Here is a 26,296-nt window from a genome sequence, read left to right as displayed (position 1 = left end):
TGCCAATTTTTTTCATGGTCAGTCTTCGCAATATACAATATAGAAAGAGTGGGAGGCCCCGGTGCACAACACCAGTCTCAACGTCTACAGTGAAGAGGCGACTCCGGGATGCTGGCCTTCTAGGCAGAGTTGCAAAGAAAAAGCCATATCTCAGACTGGCCAATAAAAATAAAAGATTAAGATGGGCAAAAACACAGACACTGGACAGAGGAACTCTGCCTAGAAGGCCAGCATCCCGTAGTCTCCTCTTCACTGTTGATGTTTAGAGTGTTTTGCAGGTACTATTTAATGAAGCTGCTAGTTGAGGACTTGTGGTGTCTGTTTCTCAAACTAGACACTAATGTACTTGTTCTCTTGCTCAGTTGTGCACTGGGGCCTCCAATTCCTCATTCTATTCTGGTTAGAGCCAGTTTGCGCTGTTCTGTGAAGGGAGTAGTACATAGCGTTGTACCACACAGCGTTGTACCAGATCTTCAGTTTCTCGCATGGAATAGCCTTGATTTCTCAGAACAAGAATAGACTGACGAGTTTCAGAAGAAAGTTCTTATTTCTGGACATTTTGAGCCTGTAATCGAACCCACAAATGCTGATGCTCCAGATACTCAACTAGTCTTAAGAAGGCCAGTTTTATAGCTTCTTTAAATCAGCACAGTTTTTAGCTGTGCTAACATAACTGCAAAAGGGTTTTCTAATGATCAATTAGCCTTTTAAAATGATAAACTTGGATTAGCTAACACAACGTGCCATTGGAACACAGGAGTGATCGTTTCTGATAATGGGCCACTGTACACCTATGTAGATATTCCATTTGAAAAAAATCTGTTGTTTCCAGTTACAATAGTCATTTACAACATAAACAATGTCTACACTGTATTTCTGATCAATTTGATGTTATTTTAATGGCCCAAAAATAAGTGCTTTTATTTCAAAAAAATGGACATTTCTAAGTGACCCCAAACTTTTGAACGGTAGTGTATATACATGTTTTCTGTTTGATACGGCGGCAAAGTGGAATATTCCAATTTTTCATGTGCCACTAGCTCAACCTAGTCCTGACAAAAAGTGTGTGTGTGTGTGTGTGTGTGTGTGTGTGTGTGTGTGTGTGTGTGTGTGTGTGTGTGTGTGTGTGTGTGTGTGTGTACATACTGTCGTGGTACAGGCTGCAGGGTGTGTGTGTGTGTGTACATACTGTCGTGGTACAGGCTGCAGGGTGTGTGTGTGTGTGTGTACATACTGTCGTGGTACAGGCTGCAGGGTGTGTGTGTGTGTGTGTACATACTGTCGTGGTACAGGCTGCAGGGTGTGTGTGTGTGTGTACATACTGTCGTGGTACAGGCTGCAGGGTGTGTGTGTGTGTGTGTGTGTGTGTACATACTGTCGTGGTACAGGCTGCAGGGTGTGTGTGTGTGTGTGTGTGTGTGTGTGTGTGTGTACATACTGTCGTGGTACAGGCTGCAGGGTGTGTGTGTGTGTGTGTGTACATACTGTCGTGGTACAGGCTGCAGGGTGTGTGTGTGTGTGTACATACTGTCGTGGTACAGGCTGCAGGGTGTGTGTGTGTGTGTGTGTGTGTACATACTGTCGTGGTACAGGCTGCAGGGTGTGTGTGTGTGTGTGTGTGTACATACTGTCGTGGTACAGGCTGCAAGGTGTGTGTGTGTGTACATACTGTCGTGGTACAGGCTGCAGGGTGTGTGTGTGTACATACTGTCGTGGTACAGGCTGCAGGGGTGTGTGTGTGTGTGTGTGTGTGTGTGTGTGTGTGTGTGTGTGTGTGTGTGTGTGTGTGTGTACATACTGTCGTGGTACAGGCTGCAGAGTCCATCGCTCCAGTAGCAGAGCGTCTTGTTTGATTGCTGGGTCACTGATGGGGTCACTTGGGGGACTCTCGTCTCCATAGCAACAGTCTGGCAGCAGCATCACCTCCACCATGATGGGAATACTGTTCCTCCACAACACACACACCTCCGAGCGCACACGCCGCGCCTGCACACACTTGAACACACACAGACAGGGGAGGGTAACTGTGTGTGTGTGTGTGTGTGTGTGTGTGTGTTAGCTGAAGCAGTGTGTTACTTGGGTGGGGCAGTGTGTGTGTGTTACCTGGGGAAGTGTGTGTATGTTTGTGGACGTTACCTGTGGGAGTTTGTCGCTACACTCGTGCCTGTGTAGGGGCGGCAGGGCGGACTTTGCAGGGGGGCAGTGCAGCCCCTCGGTGCGACCCTTCACAGAACATTCTGGGGTCCGTCCCTCAGTGATCAACAGGGTCAGGAACACCAGGAAGTCCTCAGCATCGTACTCAAAGAACTCCTCCACCACCACATCTGGAAGACAGGGGAAAGAAAAACACTGGTCGGATACATTCTGATGGGGATACATTTCAATTTACGCAATTCAAGCAAGAACACGCATTCAGAGACCATAGACGGTGTAGAATGGGATAAGAACACGCATTCAGAGACCATAGACGGTGTAGAATGGGATAAGAACACGCATTCAGAGACCATAGACGGTGTAGAATGGGATAAGAACACACATTCAGAGACCATAGACGGTGTAGAATGGGATAAGAACACGCATTCAGAGACCATAGACGGTGTAGAATGGGATAAGAACACGCATTCAGAGACCATAGACGGTGTAGAATGGGATAAGAACACGCATTCAGAGACCATAGACGGTGTAGAATGGGATAAGAACACGCATTCAGAGACCATAGACGGTGTAGAATGGGATAAGAACACGCATTCAGAGACCATAGACGGTGTAGAATGGGATAAGAACACGCATTCAGAGACCATAGACGGTGTAGAATGGGATAAGAACACGCATTCAGAGACCATAGACGGTGTAGAATGGGATAAGAACACGCATTCAGAGACCATAGACGGTGTAGAATGGGATAAGAACACGCATTCAGAGACCATAGACGGTGTAGAATGGGATAAGAACACGCATTCAGAGACCATAGACGGTGTAGAATGGGATAAGAACACGCATTCAGAGACCATAGACGGTGTAGAATGGGATAAGAACACGCATTCAGAGACCATAGACGGTGTAGAATGGGATAAGAACACGCATTCAGAGACCATAGACGGTGTAGAATGGGATAAGAACACGCATTCAGAGACCATAGACGGTGTAGAATGGGATAAGAACACGCATTCAGAGACCATAGACGGTGTAGAATGGGATAAGAACACGCATTCAGAGACCATAGACGGTGTAGAATGGGATAAGAACACGCATTCAGAGACCATAGACGGTGTAGAATGGGATAAGAACACGCATTCAGAGACCATAGACGGTGTAGAATGGGATAAGAACACGCATTCAGAGACCATAGACGGTGTAGAATGGGATAAGAACACGCATTCAGAGACCATAGACGGTGTAGAATGGGATAAGAACACGCATTCAGAGACCATAGACGGTGTAGAATGGGATAAGAACACGCATTCAGAGACCATAGACGGTGTAGAATGGGATAAGAACACGCATTCAGAGACCATAGACGGTGTAGAATGGGATAAGAACACGCATTCAGAGACCATAGACGGTGTAGAATGGGATAAGAACACGCATTCAGAGACCATAGACGGTGTAGAATGGGATAAGAACACGCATTCAGAGACCATAGACGGTGTAGAATGGGATAAGAACACGCATTCAGAGACCATAGACGGTGTAGAATGGGATAAGAACACGCATTCAGAGACCATAGACGGTGTAGAATGGGATAAGAACACGCATTCAGAGACCATAGACGGTGTAGAATGGGATAAGAACACGCATTCAGAGACCATAGACGGTGTAGAATGGGATAAGAACACGCATTCAGAGACCATAGACGGTGTAGAATGGGATAAGAACACGCATTCAGAGACCATAGACGGTGTAGAATGGGATAAGAACACGCATTCAGAGACCATAGACGGTGTAGAATGGGATAAGAACACGCATTCAGAGACCATAGACGGTGTAGAATGGGATAAGAACACGCATTCAGAGACCATAGACGGTGTAGAATGGGATAAGAACACGCATTCAGAGACCATAGACGGTGTAGAATGGGATAAGAACACGCATTCAGAGACCATAGACGGTGTAGAATGGGATAAGAACACGCATTCAGAGACCATAGACGGTGTAGAATGGGATAAGAACACGCATTCAGAGACCATAGACGGTGTAGAATGGGATAAGAACACGCATTCAGAGACCATAGACGGTGTAGAATGGGATAAGAACACGCATTCAGAGACCATAGACGGTGTAGAATGGGTAAGAACACGCATTCAGAGACCATAGACGGTGTAGAATGGGATAAGAACACGCATTCAGAGACCATAGACGGTGTAGAATGGGATAAGAACACGCATTCAGAGACCATAGACGGTGTAGAATGGGATAAGAACACGCATTCAGAGACCATAGACGGTGTAGAATGGGGTAAGAACACGCATTCAGAGACCATAGACGGTGTAGAATGGGATAAGAACACGCATTCAGAGACCATAGACGGTGTAGAATGGGATAAGAACACGCATTCAGAGACCATAGACGGTGTAGAATGGGATAAGAACACGCATTCAGAGACCATAGACGGTGTAGAATGGGATAAGAACACGCATTCAGAGACCATAGACGGTGTAGAATGGGATAAGAACACGCATTCAGAGACCATAGACGGTGTAGAATGGGATAAGAACACACATTCAGAGACCATAGACGGTGTAGAATGGGATAAGAACACACATTCAGAGACCATAGACGGTGTAGAATGGGATAAGAACACGCATTCAGAGACCATAGACGGTGTAGAATGGGATAAGAACACACATTCAGAGACCATAGACGGTGTAGAATGGGATAAGAACACGCATTCAGAGACCATAGACGGTGTAGAATGGGATAAGAACACGCATTCAGAGACCATAGACGGTGTAGAATGGGATAAGAGCACGCATTCAGAGACCATAGACGGTGTAGAATGGGATAAGAGCACGCATTCAGAGACCATAGACGGTGTAGAATGGGATAAGAGCACGCATTCAGAGACCATAGACGGTGTAGAATGGGATAAGAGCACGCATTCAGAGACCATAGACGGTGTAGAATGGGATAAGAACACGCATTCAGAGACCATAGACGGTGTAGAATGGGATAAGAACACGCATTCAGAGACCATAGACGGTGTAGAATGGGATAAGAACACGCATTCAGAGACCATAGACGGTGTAGAATGGGATAAGAACACACATTCAGAGACCATAGACGGTGTAGAATGGGATAAGAACACGCATTCAGAGACCATAGACGGTGTAGAATGGGATAAGGCATGGAAGTCAGACAAATGAAATGGCAGCAGGCTCCTGTTCTCTTGTAGAGTAGGAGACAACATGCTACAACACCCTGCCCAGACTAACCACTAAACACAGACAGGAAGGGAGGACAACACTATTCCTGTTCTGGGGATCATTTTAGAATCTCCACGTCAGCTGAGCACAGGCGCTGTGTCACAGAATAACACTCAGACAGAAAAAGAACAGTGTGTTCTACTGTAGTGTCTGTCCGGTCAGGGTTGGGTTAGGGTGGAGCAACAGAGAGGTTATGTTCAAACAGAGCCCGGTCCTCCCTACAACCCAGCTCTAACAAAGAACCTCTCAGCTGGCTCTGGGGGTCGCTGTGTGTCTATATATATATTACATCAATATATTACATCATATGTAATATATATATATATATAATATATATATATAAATATAATATATATAAATATAATATATATATATATATATATATATATATATAAATATAATATATATATAAATATAATATATATATATAAATAATATGCCAATCTTGGTGTTCTCTGGCAAATGCCAAACGTCCTGCACGGTGTTGGGCTGTAAGCACAACCCCCACCTGTGGACGTCGGGCCCTCATACCACCCTCATGGAGTCTGTTTCTGACCGTTTGAGCAGACACATGCACATTTGTGGCCTGCTGGAGGTCATTTTGCAGGGCTCTCGCAGTGCTTCTCCTGCTCCTCCTTGCACAAAGGCGGAGGTAGCGGTCCTGCTGCTGGGTTGTTGCCCTCCTACGGCCTCCTCCACGTCTCCTGATGTACTGGCCTGTCTCCTGGTAGCGCCTCCATGCTCTGGACACTACGCTAACAGATACAGCAAACCTTCTTGCCACAGCTCGCAATGATGTGCCATCCTGGATGAGCTGCACTACCTGAGCCACTTGTGTGGGTTGTAGACTCTGTCTCATGCTACCACTAGAGTGAAAGCACCGCCAGCATTCAAAAGTGACCAAAACATCAGCCAGGAAGCATAGGAACTGAGAAGTGGTCTGTGGTCCCCACCTGCAGAACCACTCCTTTATTGGGGGTGTCTTGCTTATTGCCTATAATTTCCACCTGTTGTCTATTCCATTTGCACAACAGAATTTGAAATTTATTGTCAATCAGTGTTGCTTCCTAAGTGGACAGTTTGATTTCACAGAAGTGTGATTGACTTGGAGTTACAATGCCTTGCGAAAGTATTCGGCCCCCTTGAACTTTTCAACCTTTTGCCACATTTCAGGCTTCAAACAAAGATATAAAACTGTAATTATTTGTGAAGAATCAACAACAAGTGGGACACAATCATGAAGTGGAATGAAATGTATTGGATATTTCAAACTTTTTTAACAAATGAACTGAAAAATTGGGCGTGCAAAATTATTCAGCCCCTTTACTTTCAGTGCAGCAAACTCTCTCCAGAAGTTCAGTGAGGATCTCTGAATGATCCAATGTTGACCTAAATGACTAATGATGATAAATAGAATCCACCTGTGTGTAATCAAGTCTCCGTATAAATGCACCTGCTCTGTGATAGTCTCAGAGGTCCGTTTAAAGCGCAGAGAGCATCATGAAGAACAAGGAACACACCAGGCAGGTCCGAGATACTGTTGTGGAGAAGTTTAAAGCCGGATTTGGATACAAAAAGATTTCCCAAGCTTTAAACATCCCAAGGAGCACTGTGCAAGCGATAATATTGAAATTGAAGGAGTATCAGACCACTGCAAATCTACGAAGACCCGGCCGTCCCTGTAAACTTTCAGCTCATACAAGGAGAAGACTGATCAGAGATGCAGCCAAGAGGCCCATGATCACTCTGGATGAACTGCAGAGATCTACAGCTGAGGTGGTCCATAGGACAACAATCAGTCGTATACTGCACAAATCTGGCCTTTATGGAAGAGTGGCAAGAAGAAAGCCATTTCTTAAAGATATCCATAAAAAGTGTCATTTAAAGTTTGCCACTAGCCACCTGGGAGACACACCAAACATGTGGAAGAAGGTGCTCTGGTCAGATGAAACCAAAATCGAACTTTTTGGCAACAATGCAAACCGTTATGTTTGGCGTAAAAGCAACACAGCTCATCACCCTGAACACACCATCCCCACTGTCAAACATGGTGGTGGCAGCATCATGGTTTGGGCCTGCTTTTCTTCAGCAGGGGCAGGGAATATGGTTAAAATTGATGGGAAGATGGATGGAGCCAAATACAGGACCATTCTGGAAGAAAACCTGATGGAGTCTGCAAAATACCTGAGACTGGGACGGAGATTTGTCTTCCAACAAGACAATGATCCAAAAAATAAAGCAAAATCTACAATGGAATGGTTCACAAATAAACATATCCAGGTGTTAGAATGGCCAAGTCAAAGTCCAGACCTGAATCCAATCGAGAATCTGTGGAAAGAACTGAAAACTGCTGTTCACAAACGCTCTCCATCCAACCTCACTGAGCTCGAGTTGTTTTGTAAGGAGGAATGGGCAAAAATGTCAGTCTCTCGATGTGCAAAACTGATAGAGACATACCCCAAGCGACTTACAGCTGTAATCGCAGCAAAAGGTGGCGCAACAAAGTATTAACTTAAGGGGGCTGAATAATTTTGCACGGCCAATTTTTCAGTTTTTTATTTGTTAAAAAAGTTTGAAATATCCAATAAATTTCGTTCCACTTCATAATTGTGTCCCACTTGTTGTTGATTCTTCACAAAAAATACAGTTTTATATCTTTATGATTGAAGCCTGAAATGTGGCAAAAGGTCGAAAAGTTCAAGGGGGCCGAATACTTTCTTAAGGCACTGTACATTGTGTTGTTTAGGTGTTCCCTTTATTTTTTTGAGCAGTATATATATATATATATATATATATATATATATAGATGTGTGTCTGTATTTGTTTGTGTGTGTATTTGTTTGTGTGTGTGTCAGGCAGTCACACACATTCTTCCAGGGAACTCCTCCCACGTGCTCAGAGCTGCTCTCTGCACATGGAGAGAGAACAGTCAACACAGACACAGAGTGGGATCGAGACAGAAACAGCACAGAGAACATGTTATTTCACCTTTACTTAACCAGGTAGGCTAGTTGAGAACAAGTTCTCATTTGCAACTGCGACCTGGCCAAGATAAAGCAATTCGACACATACAACAACACAGAGTTACACATGGAATAAACAAACATACAGTCAATAATACAGTACAACAAAAGAAAACAAAGTCTATATACATTGTGTGCAAATGAGGTAAGTTAAGGCAATAAATAGGCCATGGTAGAGAAGTAATTACAATATAGCAATTAAACACTGGAATGGTAGATGTGCAGAAGATGAATGTGCAGGTAGAGATACTGGGGTGCAAAGGAGCTAAATAAATAAATAAATAAATGCAGTATGGGGATGAGGTAGGTAGACAGATGGGCTGTTTACAGATGGGCTATGTACAGGTGCAGTGATCTGTGAGCTGCTCTGACAGCTGGTGCTTAAAGCAAGTGCGGGAGATATGAATCTCCAGCTTCAGAGATTTTTGCAGTTCGTTCCAGTCATTGGCAGCAGAGAACTGGAAGGAAAGACGACCAAAGGAGGAATTGGCTTTGGGGGTGACCAGTGAGAGCGCGTGCTACGGGTGGGTGCTGCTATGGTAACCAGTGATCTGAGATAAGGCGGGGCTTTACCGAGCAGAGACTTGTAGATAACCTGTAGCCAGTGGGTTTGGCGACGAGTATGAAGCGAGGGCCAACCAACGAGAGCGTACAGGTCGCAATGGTGGGTAGTGTATGGGGCATTGGTGACAAAACGGATGGCACGGTGATAGACTGCATCCAGTTTGTTGAGTAGAGTGTTGGAGGCTATTTTATAGATGACTTCACCGAAGTCGAGGATCGGTAGGATGGTCAGTTTTACGAGGGTATGTTTGGCAGCATGAGTGAAGGATGCTTTGTTTCGATATAGGAAGCCGATTCTAGATTTAATTTTGGATTGGAGATGTTTGATGTGAGTCTGGAAGGAGAGTTTACAGTCTAACCAGACACCCAGGTATTTGTAGTTGTCCACATATTCTAAGTCAGAGCCGTCCAGAGTAGTGATGCTGGACGGGCGAGCAGGTGCGGGCAGTGATCGATTGAATAGCATGCATTTAGTTTTACTTGTGTTTAAGAGCAGTTGGAGGCCACGGAAGGAGTGTTGTATGGCGATGAAGCTCGTCTGGAGGTTAGTTAACACAGTGTCCAAACATGGATCAGGGGAGAGGGCTGCAGCCAGCTGTAGGCTGAGACTTAGGGAGTTGGAGAGGGGGTCGGGGAGAGAAACCCAGCTCTGACTGGCTAATGGCTATAGGAAAGGTGGAGTGAGAAGGGAGAGGAGCAGCCTATAGCACTTCCTATACAGTGATCTGCTCTGCTAACCCTCTGCTCCCTCCCAGTGGAGTAGGCTAAATGTAAAGCTCTGGCAGGAGGGAAAGAGAGAGGGAAACAAAGGAGGGAGAATAAGGAGGGAAAGAGAGAGAGATCCTCCGTTCCAGTGGGATAGGCCAGAGAAATATGGGACATGGCTGCTCTGGTGTCAGCTTTCTGTTTTTAGTGTGTGTATCGTGTGAGAATGTGTGCATTATGTAAGAGGAGAGGTTTATAAAGAGTGGACTGACTGCAGAGCAGCACGCAGGTCTTATTAATAGAACTACTGCTGCTGTCCTGGAGAGGAGCTGGAACAGAGCCCACTGATCAGCTGGCCTAGTGCGCGGACACACACACACACACACACACACACACACACACACACACACACACACATCACAGGGTGTGTAAAACATCCCCCAGGGTGCTGGATTTGTACAGGGGAGGGGAGAGGGTGTGTGTGTAGTTAATAGATAATGGAGTCATGTTTAGGTCTGCTGTATAGTGCTATAGTACAAAGAATACTGCTGTTGATTTTTTAGGCCTCAGCTAGAAGACAAGTTGATTAACTCATGGGCTAACACCCACTTTCTCTCTCCTTCTGGACACACACACACACACGTTCTCTCTCTCCTTCTGGACACACACACACTTTCTCGCTCTCTTTGCTGAATCTCCAGGTTCCCACACTAGTCCAGAAAAACAGATGTCACAAGTATAACTGATGAGGCATAAGCACTGAGAGGGGAGATTATGTGTGTATCATCAAGGCTGCTATCAGTTCAGTTGTAATAGAATTGTCCTCTGTTCCAAACAAAGGCCAGATCATTATGAATCCTCTCCTGGTCATCAATACCTGGTTGACAATGTTGCCCCCTGGTTAGTCTAGTAGGGACAGTATCTAACCTGGAGGAGAGATGGTGTGTGGCTACTACCTAGTAATGTGCCATACAATTCACACCCTCCCTCGAGCCCCTGCCTCTCCCACACACACACACACACACACACACACACACACACACACACACACACACGTGAGTGGATAAATTACACTACAACTACACAACACTAACCATACCCCTACTAACACCAACCAGCATTAACCATACCCCCACTAACACCAACCAGCATCACCCATACCCCCACTACCACCAACCAGCATCACCCATACCCCTACTAACACCAACCAGCATCACCCATACCCCCACTAACACCAACCAGCATCACCCATACCCCCACTACCACCAACCAGCATCACCCATACCCCTACTAACACCAACCAGCATCACCCATACCCCCACTAACACCAACCTGCATCACCCATACCCCCACTAACACCAACCTGCATTAACCATACCCCTACTAACACCAACCAGCATTAACCATACCCCTACTAACACCAACCAACATCACCCATACCCCCACTAACACCAACCAGCATTAACCATACCCCCACTAACACCAACCAGCATTAACCATACCCCCACTAACACCAACCAGCATTAACCCTATCCCCCCACTAACGCCAACCAGCATTAACCCTATCCCCCCACTAACACCACCCAGCATTAACCCTACCCCCCACTAACACCAACCAGCATTAACCCTACCCCCTACTAACACCAACCAGCATTAACCCTACCCCCCACTAACACCACCCAGCATTAACCCTACCCCCCACTAACACAACCCAGCATTAACCCTATCCCCCCCACTAACACCACCCAGCATTAACCCTATCCCCCTACTAACACCAACCAGCATTAACCCTATCCCCCCCACTAACACCACCCAGCATTAACCCTATCCCCCCACTAACACCAACCAGCATTAACCCTATCCCCCCTACTAACACCAACCAGCATTAACCCTACCCCCCACTAACACCAACCAGCATTAACCCTATCCCCCCCACTAACACCAACCAGCATTAACCCTACCCCCTACTAACACCAACCAGCATTAACCCTATCCCCCCCACTAACACCACCCAGCATTAACCCTATTCCCCCCCACTAACACCACCCAGCATTAACCCTATCCCCCCCACTAACACCACCCAGCATTAACCCTATCCCCCCCACTAACAACACCCAGCATTAACCCTATCCCCCCACTAACAACACCCAGCATTAACCCTATCCCCCCCACTAACACCACCCAGCATTAACCCTATCCCCCCCACTAACACCAACCAGCATTAACCCTATCCCCCCCACTAACACCAACCAGCATTAACCCTACCCCCCCACTAACACCAACCAGCATTAACCCTACCCCCCCACTAACACCAACCAGCATTAACCCTACCCCCCACTAACACCAACTAGCATTAACCATACCCCCACTAACACCAACCAGCATTAACCCTACCCCCCACTAACACCAACCAGCATTAACCCTATCCGCCCCACTAACACCAACCAGCATTAACCCTATCCCGCCCCACTAACACCAACCAGCGTTAACCCTATCCCCCCACTAACACCAACCAGCATTAACCCTACCCCCCCCACTAACACCAACCAGCATTAACCCTATCCCGCCCCACTAACCCCAACCAGCATTAACCCTATCCCGCCCCACTAACACCAACCAGCATTAACCCTATCCCGCCCCACTAACACCAACCAGCATTAACCCTATCCCGCCCCACTAACACCAACCAGCATTAACCCTGTCCCCCACTAACACCAACCAGCATTAACCCTACCCCCGTACTAACACCACCCAGCATTAACCCTACCCCCATACTAACACCACCCAGCATTAACCCTACCCCCCACTAACACCAACCAGCATTAACCCTATCCCCCCACTAACACCAACCAGCATTAACCCTACCCCCACTAACACCAACCAGCATTAACCCTACCCCCCACTAACACCAACCAGCATTAACCCTACCCCTACTAACACCAACCAGCATTAACCCTACCACCTACTAACACCACCCAGCATTAACCCTACCCCTACTAACACCAACCAGCATTAACCATACCCCCACTAACACCACCCAGCATTAACCCTACCCCCCCACTAACACCAACCAGCATTAACCATACCCCCCACTAACACCAACCAGCATTAACCATACCCCTACTAACACACACCAGCATTAACCATACCCCCCCACTAACACCAACCAGCATTAACCCTGTCCCCCCACTAACACCAACCAGCATTAACCATACCCCTACTAACACCAACCAGCATTAACCCTACCCCCCTAATAACACCAACCAGCATTAACCCTACCACCCACTAACACCAACCAGCATTAACCCTACCCCTACTAACACCAACCAGCATTAACCCTACCCCCCACTAACACCAACCAGCATTAACCCTATCCCCCCACTAACACCAACCAGCATTAACCCTACCCCCCCACTAACACCAACCAGCATTAACCCTACCCCCCACTAACACCAACCAGCATTAACCCTACCCCCCACTAACACCAACCAGCATTAACCCTACCCCCCACTAACACCAACCAGCATTAACCATACCCCCAGTAACACCAACCAGCATTAACCCTACCCCCCCACTAACACCAACCAGCATTAACCCTACCCCTACTAACACCAACCAGCATTAACCCTACCCCCTACTAACACCAACCAGCATTAACCCTACCCCTACTAACACCAACCAGCATTAACCCTACCCCCACTAACACCAACCAGCATTAACCATACCCCCCAGTAACACCAACCAGCATTAACCCTACCCCCCCCTTCCACTAACACCAACCAGCATTAACCCTATCCCCCCACTAACACCACCCAGCATTAACCCTATCCCCCCACTAACACCAACCAGCATTAACCCTACCCCCTACTAACACCACCCAGCATTAACCCTACCCCCTACTAACACCACCCAGCATTAACCCTATCCCCCCCACTAACACCAACCAGCATTAACCCTACCCCTACTAACACCAACCAGCATTAACCCTACCCCTACTAACACCAACCAGCATTAACCCTACCCCCCTACTAACACCACCCAGCATTAACCCTATCCCCCCCACTAACACCAACCAGCATTAACCCTACCCCCCTACTAACACCAACCAGCATTAAACCTACCCCCTACTAACACCAACCAGCATTAACCATACCCCCAAATCCTCAAAATAGTTAGAATTAATCTAAAATAACTCTAGAAATCTGTCATTCATTTTGACGATTTTACATCTTGTCGCACAATTTTACATCTAACTAAAATGTTTAGTGCAGTATTCTCAATGAAAACGAGTCATCTCTCATTGAAAAATCAACAAAGACTTTATTGAAGAATCCCTACTGTTGACCAATCCCTGACGAAGGGGTGTAGACTTCGGCTCCAAACTTCGACTTGCCTCTAGAAAAAAATGTACCCGAACAACCGAAAAAAAGTCCAAAATGAACAAAAACATCACAAAATGTTGTCATATTATATATATATATATATATATATTTATTATCTGCACAAACTATTATAAAATGTTGTCATATTATATATATATATATATTATACGCACAAACTATTATAAAATGTTGTCATATTATACGCACAAACTATTATAAAATGTTGTCATATTATATATATATATTATATGCACAAACTATTATAAAATGTTGTCATATTATCTGCACAAACTATTATAAAATGTTGTCATATTATCTGCACAAACTATTATAAAATGTTGTCATATTATCTGCACAAACTATTATAAAATGTTGTCATATTATCTGCACAAACTATTATAAAATGTTGTCATATTATATGCACAAACTATTATAAAATGTTGTCATATTATATGCACAAACTATTATAAAATGTTGTCATATTATATGCACAAACTATTATAAAATGTCATATTATATGCACAAACTATTATAAAATGTTGTCATATTATATGCACAAACTATTATAAAATGTTGTCATATTATATATATATATATTATCTGCACAAACTTTTCTGAACTGTTTGTCTGGGCAGCATGCGAACACCGTAACACAAATATCACTTTAGCGGGGGGATGGGGGCGTCGTCGTGGGTGTTGCCAATTGCGCAGCCTCCTACCAACATCTTTAAAGGCCCTCCTCTTTGCAGAAGAGACCAAATTCTTCTGTTTTAAATGTAATTTCCTGCAATTCTACAAATGTTGCCATGGCTTATGCCATCTGAGTGACTCAAATTAGGGAGCCCCATGCCATGACATAAATCATTTTTATTTTGGTGATAGTTCTCAAAGATGATCTCATTTAAAAATATATAACTTCATTATATTTTCTACAAACTTTATATCTTTAGTCTTTTAAGTTCACTGAAAACGTTTTAGCATAAAAAATGTATAAAATAATAAATAATCATATTTTCTGGGAGTGGTTGGCAACGATTAGCAGCGGCGGCACTCAATGAAAACACACACACCAGCAGCTAACACACCTCAACACACACCAGCAGCTAACACACCTCAACACACACCAGCAGCTAACACACCTCAACACACACCAGCAGCTAACACACCTCAACACACACCAGCAGCTAACACACCTCAACACACACCACCAGCTAACACACCTCAACACACACCACCAGCTGACACACAACACACACCACCAGCTGACACACAACACACACCAGTGAACACATACAGCCCTGAGGTTCCTCTCCTCCTCTGGTCATAGTGCACATCTATTTTGCATGGGGACAAAGGGTTGCCCTGGCAACACACAGATCATGTTAATGTCCCGTCACGGGGATTCTGTGTGTGCTGGAATGAGTTGGGTCTGTGTGTGAATCTGTGTGTGTGTTTCCAGTGGCACATGAGTCACATGTGTGTGACTCATCTATGACATGACAGTCTGTCACTGTGTGTGTGTGTGTGTGTGTGTGTGTGTGTGTTCTTACAGACTCTTTGTTCTCCGTGAGGTCTAATCTGTGCCTCAGTGACAAACAGACAGCAGTCCAGCCCACTCTACAGGAGCTCTGATTTAAGTTACAAAAACACTAACTAGCCTACACTGTAGCGGCAAGCAAACAGAAAAGTGTTGTCTATACAAAAAGATGCAGTTTCCTGTTCTATGTGATGTTGGCCTGCCCTGAAATCACATGTAGGAGCAATAAAGAGAATAGTTTGAAGTTTAGCCATGTTCAATTTACAGTTTCCTGAGAGCTCTCTCTTTGTTCCCTTTATCTACCCCCCCCCTCTCTTTACACAAAGGGGCAGATTCACAGCACACATAGCAACACACAGATGCCTTCTGATTGGCTTAGAGGGATGGGTACAGTTCTCTCTTTCTGCTACTGTGAACTCAGCTGCTCCGGCTGCTATTGTCTGGACCTCTCAAACACACCAGGCCCAACGGACACACACATCTCAAACCCTCATTACTAGCTGCTGCAACAGAAGGGCTTTCACACACACACCAGATTAAGCTTTTACTTGAGCCCAACTGCTAATTTAAAACACTACCACTAGTGACGAGTCTAACGAGAGCATTCAGCCTAGCTAAAGCTTTTAATCATGGTCCTGTGTGGACTGGGGTCAGCTCTGAAGGCCTTGATGTTTACCATTACAGGTGACCCTGACCAGACTAGCCCTGATCATGGCCTCACTAGCCTGGGTGTAAAGGCCTCCAGAGCCAGTGCTCTCTCTCTGCAGAAGCCCACTCTTTGTCCCACTAATACTGATTATGTAACTGGCAGAGTGCCTGGCACAGCACAGGGTAGGACAGCAGGGTAGTACTCACCGCTGTGTACCCACTACGGCCTCAACAGCGGACTACTCTGAGCACAACTACACTTTACTTTATACTCTGTAGACTGATAGTCTGTGCTCTGCCCTTTAACCTAGGTTTTGAGGAGTTTACAGCCCCCCCCCAATCAGCCACATGTTAGAGAATTCAGATTGTGTGTGTTTTGCACACTCAGCTGGTCTCTCCTGCTGGCTGAGCCGGGTCTATCTGGCCTTGGTTGAACCCACAAACACACCCCTGTGACCTACAGCTCTCAGGAGATTACATTTCTGACACAGAGGACAAATTGAGCAACGTCAACAACGCTCCAAAGGCCATGGAAAGTGTGGCAGTCAGACTTGTTAAAGTGCTGAACTGAACTGGAGCTGGCCAGCCATGGCCTAATACATGTCTGTATGACTGACTGACCTAGCCGGGTCATGGGCGGTTCTTCTCTGCAATAGATAGAGGTCAGACGACTAACATGTCCATCTATCTGGCTATGAAAAGCCAACTAACTCCCGAGGTGTTGACCTGTTGCACCCTCTATAACCATTGTGATTATTATTTGACCCTGCTGGTCTTCTATGAACGTTTGAACATCTTGAAGAACGATCTGGCCTTAATGGCCATGTACTCTTAGAATCTCCACCCCCCCCCCCTCAGAGCCTGGTTCCTGCCTTCTAGATAGTTTATCCTAGCCACCGTGCCTCTACATCCACATTGCTTGCTCTCTGGGGTATTCAGCTCGGTCTCTGTATAAGCACTTTGTGACAACTGCTGTTGTAAAAAGGGCTCTATAAAAACATTTGATTGATATGTATCTAGACTGGCGGCCACTTGCCAAACTAGTTGTGCTTTTACCAATTCCTCTGTTGCTGGTTATCGTGTAGAGGCCAGCGTTAGATACAGGCCAAGAGGCTACTGATAGTCGTCTATGCTCCACAATGTTTTCAAACCTACATATTGTGTCAATAGACAGCTCTCTTTCCAGATGCCTTTAAACAGGGGCACAGCACAGGCAGACCAATCATCTGGTTTGGACTATGTTGACCTTGTTACTAAAATAAAGCAACAGAACAAGCAGCAAGCTGACTAACCATGTGGGAGTTCATCTCAGATATAGCAACAACATGTGAGTGAGAGAAGGCAACCATGCATGGTGGTGGGCGGCCATGTTTAGAACAGTAAAGCTGTTGGCTGAATTTGGAGGGAGGTGTGTTGTTGTTGGCCAAGAGGAATCTGACCCAGCAAGGGGACTCTACTCAGCTCCAACTATGGGATGTGTGTGAAATTGTCAATAGTCTGTTACTTTCCTCTAGTGGTCTCCTCTAAAGTGGTTTCCTCATCTTGTCCCCTCTTCTTGATCTGCACTGATCTGATTCTGAACACAGGTCTTTTTCAATCAGTGAGGAAGGAGAGAGAAGATGAGAGGAAGCCAATGTAAACTATTGACATGCAGCCCATATCACAGGAGAGAGGAGAAAAGGCCAAAATAGAACTTTGACATGCAGCCCATATCACAGAGCATCATATATGGGCCAGGGAAGGCATAGAGAGTGGTGCGCTCTGCTAATCCTTCCCCCTGCCAGGAGGAAACTGAGCGGGCCAGATGGTTCCTACTGTTCCTGCTGAGATGGCTGCCGGTTGGCTGAGCGCAACCATGGGGGAGGAGCCACAGGGGCACAGGAGGTGACCGGCACACAGGAGCTGATGATGTCACTAACACAGAACCGGTCGGGTCAACACACTTACGTCCCGTGCTGGTTCTGAGCAAGAGCAACCACTGAGCCTGAGTGTGAGTGTGAGTGTGAGTGTGTGTGTGTCAGGCATGAGCAAGAGCAACCACTGAGCCTGTGTGTGTGTGTGTGTGTGTGTGTGTGTGTGTGTGTGTGTGTGTGTGTGTGTGTGTGTGTGTGTGTGTGTGTGTGTGTGTGTGAGGCATGAGCCCGAGTGACCACTAAGCTTGTGTGTGTGAGCCTGTGTGTGTCAGGCCAGCGTGAGCCAGATAAGACCCACACAGTTACATAAGAGCATTACTGGGAGGACTGGTTGGAGCCGAATCACACGCTGAACTGGAACTGAACTACAGTACCGGCCAACACAGGAACCTGTCAGAGCACTTTTATGTTCAAGTTACATACCGCACCTTTAATAATAACAGGTTTATTATTGTTGACAAAAGAAAAACAATAGGCATGTTTTGGAGCCCAGAGGTCTACAAAGACAGTCAGCGTGACACATCCAACATGTCAAAACACAACATAGACCTACATCCCAGTGACCAGACATGACTGACCCTTTCTGTGAGAACAAAAACACCTGTCGCTGTACCTGCCTGTCATTCTGTCTGGTTAGTGAAATAACAAAACGCCTGTCCTTTTATACCTGCCTGTCATTCTGTCTGGTTAGTGAAATAACAAAACGCCTGTCCTTTTATACCCGCCTGTCATTCTGTCTGGTTAGTGAAATAACATAACGCCTGTCCTTTTATACCTGCCTGTCATTCTGTCTGGTTAGTGAAATAACAAAACGCCTGTCCTTTTATACCTGCCTGTCATTCTGTCTGGTTAGTGAAATAACATAACGCCTGTCCTTTTATACCCGCCTGTCATTCTGTCTGGTTAGTGAAATAACAAAACGCCTGTCCTTTTATACCTGCCTGTCATTCTGTCTGGTTAGTGAAATAACAAAACGCCTGTCCTTTTATACCTGCCTGTCATTCTGTCTGGTTAGTGAAATAACAAAACGCCTGTCCTTTTATACCCGCCTGTCATTCTGTCTGGTTAGTGAAATAACAAAACGCCTGTCCTTTTATACCTGCCTGTCATTCTGTCTGGTTAGTGAAATAACATAACGCCTGTCCTTTTATACCTGCCTGTCATTCTGTCTGGTTAGTGAAATAACATAACGCCTGTCCTTTTATACCCGCCTGTCATTCTGTCTGGTTAGTGAAATAACAAAACGCCTGTCCTTTTATACCTGCCTGTCATTCTGTCTGGTTAGTGAAATAACAAAACGCCTGTCCTTTTATACCTGCCTGTCATTCTGTCTGGTTAGTGAAATAACAAAACGCCGGTCCTTTTATACCTGCCTGTCATTCTGTCTGGTTAGTGAAATAACAAAACGCCTGTCCTTTTATACCTGCCTGTCATTCTGTCTGGTTAGTGAAATAACATAACGCCTGTCCTTTTATACCTGCCTGTCATTCTGTCTGGTTAGTGAAATAACATAACGCCTGTCCTTTTATACCCGCCTGTCATTCTGTCTGGTTAGTGAAATAACAAAACGCCTGTCCTTTTATACCCGCCTGTCATTCTGTCTGGTTAGTGAAATAACATAACGCCTGTCCTTTTATACCTGCCTGTCATTCTGTCTGGTTAGTGAAATAACAAAACGCCTGTCCTTTTATACCCGCCTGTCATTCTGTCTGGTTAGTGAAATAACATAACGCCTGTCCTTTTATACCTGCCTGTCATTCTGTCTGGTTAGTGAAATAACATAACGCCTGTCCTTTTATACCCGCCTGTCATTCTGTCTGGTTAGTGAAATAACAAAACGCCTGTCCTTTTATACCTGCCTGTCATTCTGTCTGGTTAGTGAAATAACATAACGCCTGTCCTTTTATACCTGCCTGTCATTCTGTCTGGTTAGTGAAATAACATAACGCCTGTCCTTTTATACCCGCCTGTCATTCTGTCTGGTTAGTGAAATAACAAAACGCCTGTCCTTTTATACCTGCCTGTCATTCTGTCTGGTTAGTGAAATAACAAAACGCCTGTCCTTTTATACCTGCCTGTCATTCTGTCTGGTTAGTGAAATAACAAAACGCCGGTCCTTTTATACCCGCCTGTCATTCTGTCTGGTTAGTGAAATAACATAACGCCTGTCCTTTTATACCTGCCTGTCATTCTGTCTGGTTAGTGAAATAACAAAACGCCTGTCCTTTTATACCTGCCTGTCATTCTGTCTGGTTAGTGAAATAACAAAACGCCTGTCCTTTTATACCTGCCTGTCATTCTGTCTGGTTAGTGAAATAACATAACGCCTGTCCTTTTATACCTGCCTGTCATTCTGTCTGGTTAGTGAAATAACATAACGCCTGTCCTTTTATACCCGCCTGTCATTCTGTCTGGTTAGTGAAATAACAAAACGCCTGTCCTTTTATACCCGCCTGTCATTCTGTCTGGTTAGTGAAATAACAAAACGCCTGTCCTTTTATACCCGCCTGTGTGTATGGTGAATAACAAAACACCTGTTGTAGGTGAATCACTGCAAGAAGGTTGACATAATAGTCAGATTGACTGTCTGATTGTTCTGTCGGGCCTGGCTGTCGGTGAGAGTTCCCTCAACTCTGTGCTCTACTGGCTGTTCGGGGCCTTCGGAGATGGGCTAATTAAGCAATAAGCCCAGAGGGGGTGTGGTATAGGGACAATAGGGCTGCTCTTAGGCGCGCCGCAACGCGGAGTGTTAGGACACAGCCCATAGCCGTGGTATATTGGCCCTATAGCACAAACCCCCGAGGTGCCTTATTGCTATTATAAACTGGTTATCAAAGTAATTGGTATTAACAGCTTCTACCCCCAAGCCATAAGACTGCTGAACAGTTAATCAAAGGGCTACCCACACCCCTCTTTACGCTGCTGCTACTCTCTGTTTATAATCTATGCATAGTCACTTTAACTCTACCTACATGTTCATATTACCTCAATTACCTCGACTAACCGGTGCCCCCACACATTGACTCTGTACCGGTACTCCCTGTATATGGGACAGCAGGTAGCCTAGTGGTTAGAGCGTTGGGCCAGTAACCAGCAGGTAGCCTAGTGGTTAGAGCATTGGGCCAGTAACCAGCAGGTAGCCTAGTGGTTAGAGCATTGGGCCAGTAACCAGCAGGTAGCCTAGTGGTTAGAGCGTTGGGCCAGTAACCGAGAGGTTGCTAGATCGAATCCCTGAGCTGACAAAGTAAAAATCTGTCGTTCTGCCCCTGATCAAGGCAGTTAACCTGTTGTTCCCCGGTAGACCATCATTGTAAATAAGAATTTGTTCTTAACTGACTTGCCACGTTATATAAAATAAAATATATAGCCTCGCTATTGTTATTTTACTGCTGCTGTTTAATTATGTTACTTTTATTTTGTATTTTGTATTTTTTACTTAACACTTATTTTTTCTTAACTTCTTAAAGCATTGTTGGTTAAGGGCTTGTAAGTAAGCAAGCATTTCACTGTTGTATACGGCGCATGTGACAAATACATTTTGATTTGATAATTAGAGCAGTAAAAATAAATGTTTTGTCATACGCATGGTATACGGTCTGATATACCACGGCTTTCGGCCAATCAGCATTCAGGGCTCGAACCACCCAGTTTATGGGGGGGGGGGTAAATCTGTCTGAGGGGTGTGGACGTCCCCTGAGACGCCTTGTTAGACGTCCAACAGGAAACACCTCCAAACAAACAAAAAAACACATTGATTCAAAGGCACGTTCCAGTAGACATTTATGTAAAGAAAGCTTCGATATGCCTTCAGTGACCAGGAAGTTTCAGTTTGTTCTTCTCTTCCCATCTATTCTTCTTGTTCCCCCCCTTGTCTCTCCTCCCTTATTCGTTCCCCTCCAGAACCATGACTCATTGTGAGATCATGTGTGTTGTAGCCTATGTACTTAGTGTGTGTGTGTGTGTGTGTGTGTGTGTGTGTCATCCGACTATTTCCTTGCTCTTTTGTGACTGGTCTGCCATGGCTCTTTATGAGATCTGTTACAGCTGTGTGTGTGCACGCACACACACGCACACATACACGTGTCTGTGTGCAATATGTGTGTTGGTTCTCCTATCGTTGTCCCAACAAGGATAGTGGGAGGACAAAGGCTATTTTAAGCTTAGGGGTTAGGTTTAGGGTTACAATTAGGATTAGAATTAGGGCAGGGTTTCCCAAACTCGATCCTTTGGGACCCCAAGGGGTGCACGTTTTGGTTTTTGCCCTAACACTACACAGCTGATTTAAATAATCATCCGATTGTGTTTGTCTCTTAGCCAGCACAGGGGCCACAGCCACAGCACTAGCCTACATGTTGAACAACAAGTCAGTCAGATGACTTCACTTAGCACTGAGCTAAACACTGCACTGTGATGGCTCCCTTTCCCTTTCTCACACACATGGTTGCAATCTAAAGTTGAAGAAAAAGCGCTTGTGAATCAGAATTTGTATAACAAGTAAAAGCCTAAAAAAACAAGAACGCGTTCTCTAAACATTCTCTCTGTTGCGTTGTGGGTGTATGAATCAAGACAGAGTAAGTCCACGGGGGTAAAGCCTAGAGAAACTAACTCCTGCGGAGGCTAGAATGCTCCGTAAACACCTTCCTCGCCAGGGAGATGAGGAGGAGAGAGGGGGTCTGGGAGGAGGAGGAGAGGATAAGACAGGAAAGGAGAGAAGAACGGGATCAGGACAAACGGAGGAGAGAGATGGAGTACAGGGAGGGCAGTCTGTCTGTCTGCATTTTCAACCAGAGGAACAGTATGTCCCATAATAACAATAGAACAGTGGGAGCATCGGCTGGCCTGTCATATGGGAACTGCTCCAGAGCAGCTTCTATTGCAATTAGACATTATTAATAGAACCACCGTGACAGACCGACAGGGAGCCAACAGCAGAACACAGAATCTATATGAGGGGGAAGGGAAAGAAAGGCTCAGTTGGTAGAGCATGGCACTTGCAACGCCAGGGTTGTGTGTTTGATTCCCACGGGGGACCAGTACAAAACAATATGAAAATGTATGCTCTGGATAAGAGCGTCTGCTAAATGACTAAAATGTAAATGTAGTCCAACTACAGTCACTTGAGATCCAGCAGGAAAAGACAGATCTGTCTCTTTAGCTCAGTAAAAGTGTGTGTTGTTGTTTACAATTGGCCAAGCAAAAAGAAAAACTGCAGTGTGTAGTACAGTAAGTGTGTGATTTATTTACTATATGTACAGTGTGTGTGTTTACCACATCCATATGTCAGAGGTTCTTTTTAAAGGTAAAGCCAGAGTCAGTGTGCAGGGGTGAAATCTCAGCCTTTTGATGTTGGACAACATGTTTACACCCGGACATTGGGTAGAGAGTCATGTTACAGTACAGTGTCAGTAAGGTGGGGGTGTAGGACACTGATGGTGTGGGGTTTGTTGTGTAGTAGGAAAAGCAATCTCTGATTGGGCTTCCTTTGTCTGACAGTGGTTGCCGTGTGACCACATCAAACCTCTATGCAGTAGTTGCAGGCCCTGCCTATTGTCTGACTAGTGAAAACAGGTCCCAGTACAGTAGACAGAGACTATGTCTTCTAATTGAAGGTAATGTGCTAAGGCCAAAGAGTATCAGCTTGCTGCTCTGAGCTCCAACTAGCTGCTGTTATGTTGTTGCCCCTACAATAATCATAACCAACCTTGGATTAATGACAAGCATGTTGAAGCAATCACTACATTACTAGACTATGTCCAAGCAGGCAGACTAGACTGGCAGGCAGGGGGCATACAATACAGTCCATGTATTACTAATAGAGCTGGCATTACAGACCACTGCTGCTGCGGTTGAATAAACCTGATATGAAAACAGACAAAGCTGGCTGCCCTGCAGACTTCATGTTAATCATACATCATGTAAACACGCAGACAGTACACAAGGCAGAGAGCAGATCGAAATCTCTGTTCATAGTGATGATTCAGAGTCACAGTGAAGATGTTCAGTTCGAACAATGGGCTTTGAGCATTGCAGCATACCCATACCAGAGACTGACAGAATAACGCAGAGCTCTCAGGCACACAAAAGAAGCTAGAGCTGTTTTATCATGCAGTGAGTTGTTCCACCATGTCAGTGTGACCTGCTGCGTTTTGTTCCCCAAAAATCTGCTTTTTCACAGAAATTACAAGATGACATTGTGTTGTTATAATTAAACCATTGCTCAGATATCTGTAGCCATCTTGTTTACCTATCCATTGTGTAATTTGGCAGTCAGAATGTCCTAAATCCCGTGACCTCACTGGCCTGCCTGGGTCAGGTTTACTTTGTTATCAACACAGGCAGGCAAGCAAGTTAACCAGCTGTTACATACCTCTCCCTCTTCCGGGGGACTGCCTGGCTGGCTACATTCTGATGATCCAACAACACACACAGGCCAACGATGGATCATGTCAATATGATCCTCATGACCCTATTAGTACTGCAATGATGGGCACCGTAGTGAAGGCTCACACAGACGAATACCATGAACTGTATAACTTCTGTTGGCATGGAATAAATCCATGTAGATCAGCTTACCTCGCTCTGGTTTCATGTTAGCCAGTGTCATCTGGATCCCTCTGGGAATCTGGCAGCCTCGGCAGCCTCTGTCTGTCTGTCTGTCTTCGGTCTGAAGACTCCCGTCCACACAGCCCTGACAGCAATATACTGCTGTGTGTCTGACTGTGTGGATCCAAATCTTCCAAAGGATTGCTGACTTATTGCATTAAGCAACAATACCAGCTGGGTAGCCTGTATGCTGCCAATCGCCCCCTAATTTACCCGACAAAGCAATGCTTTGTTACCAAACTGCTACTGTACAGGTCCATCGAGTCAGATCCACTGTTAACTGGCCAACGAACAGTTGAGCTAGCTAGCTAAATCTGACCGTCAAACATTAGATTAGCTCCGAGTTATTGCTTCATCAACCACCTAGCTAGCCAACAAGGCATTGAGCTGACAATCTGGCTGTCCACCCCCCAAAAATAAACGTCTCAAATTCCACCACCAAAACCACGACAGTAGTCCCGTCACGAAGCATCTCTCTCTTTTTCAGCTTGCTGTGCTCCTGTAACCTCACCTATTTGGCTTAGCTAACGTGGCTTTAGCTAGCTGACCAAACAAACAACACACAGGCATCTGATCTGATGACGACCTTCTCAAACAAAACACCCCAACGCGCAGGTAGCTAGTGATCCACCTCCGATAACAATGGGCTCGAGTAAAGGACAGACCTATTTCACCCGATCATTCAGAAAAACAGCCAACGTTAGCTAAACGCCGTGTTGTCCAGAAGCATCGGTTCCACTTGTCGTCTTGAAACATAGTGAGGTAAAGTAGCCACGTCTCGTGTCAGTTACCTAGTTATTGTTGACTAGCTTTCTCTCATATCAAAAGTTTGTCAGAAAACAAGCTGACCATTTATTTCCCAACTTGTCGCAGTGGCTAGCGAGCTTTTTTCCTTCTTCCAAATCAACGGTTCGCTGGCTAGCGAACTTCGTCCAACTCAATAACACAGTACAGGCGCATACCGTTCGCAACTAAATTATATTGTGTGCTCTTTCTTATCCATAAACTCGTTTTGTGTGCTCTCTTCCCCTCTCTCTAGAAATGTCCCGTGTCAAAACAGATCGCCGCAGTCTTTTCTCAGTCACGTGTCCCAACAACAGCTAGACCACTTTCCTGTACCAGCCCTCGAGTGAACCTGCTGCGATAGCAACCGTGATCTACAAACTTTTTGGTTACAGTTTGACAATGTGTCAAGATGACAACAAATAGCATACACTAAACATGGTTCAAATGAACATTATAACTCTGTGTAAGTGTACCTCAGTACAGGCCAGGATGGATACATTGTAGCGGGACGGCCACTGCTCTGATTTGATTGGTGGATTGGATGCGCGTTCACGTCTGCACGTGGCACGTGTATTTTGTATGTGAACATTTTGTTCTGCGTGCTTGACGTGTTCAGATACACATTAATGCTGCGTTGATGTGCTCCTCTGGGTTTTAGATTTCGTAGTTGTGAAATACGACTTGGTTTTATTCATGTGCTTTTTGGTCTGAA

At 45.4% G+C, this 26,296-nt stretch overlaps 1 protein-coding gene across 1 annotated transcript in view; it reads right to left on the bottom strand.

Annotated features, from left to right (window-relative positions):
- The window catches only part of LOC106587663 (protein FAM214A), a 37,876-nt gene extending 11,801 nt beyond the window's left edge, over positions 1–26,075 (bottom strand). The window contains 3 exon segments of the mRNA XM_045708921.1: positions 1,799–1,995; positions 2,137–2,324; positions 24,769–26,075. Coding sequence (XP_045564877.1) covers positions 1,799–1,995; positions 2,137–2,324; positions 24,769–24,784 — 401 coding nt within the window. The 5' untranslated portion in view covers positions 24,785–26,075.
- Between the last annotated feature and the right edge of the window lie 221 nt (positions 26,076–26,296).

Source organism: Salmo salar, chromosome ssa26 (assembly GCF_905237065.1).
Source record: "Salmo salar chromosome ssa26, Ssal_v3.1, whole genome shotgun sequence".
NCBI lineage: Eukaryota > Metazoa > Chordata > Actinopteri > Salmoniformes > Salmonidae > Salmo > Salmo salar.
The sequence above is the reverse complement of the archived record's forward strand: the minus strand, read 5'-3'. Positions and strand labels throughout refer to the sequence as shown.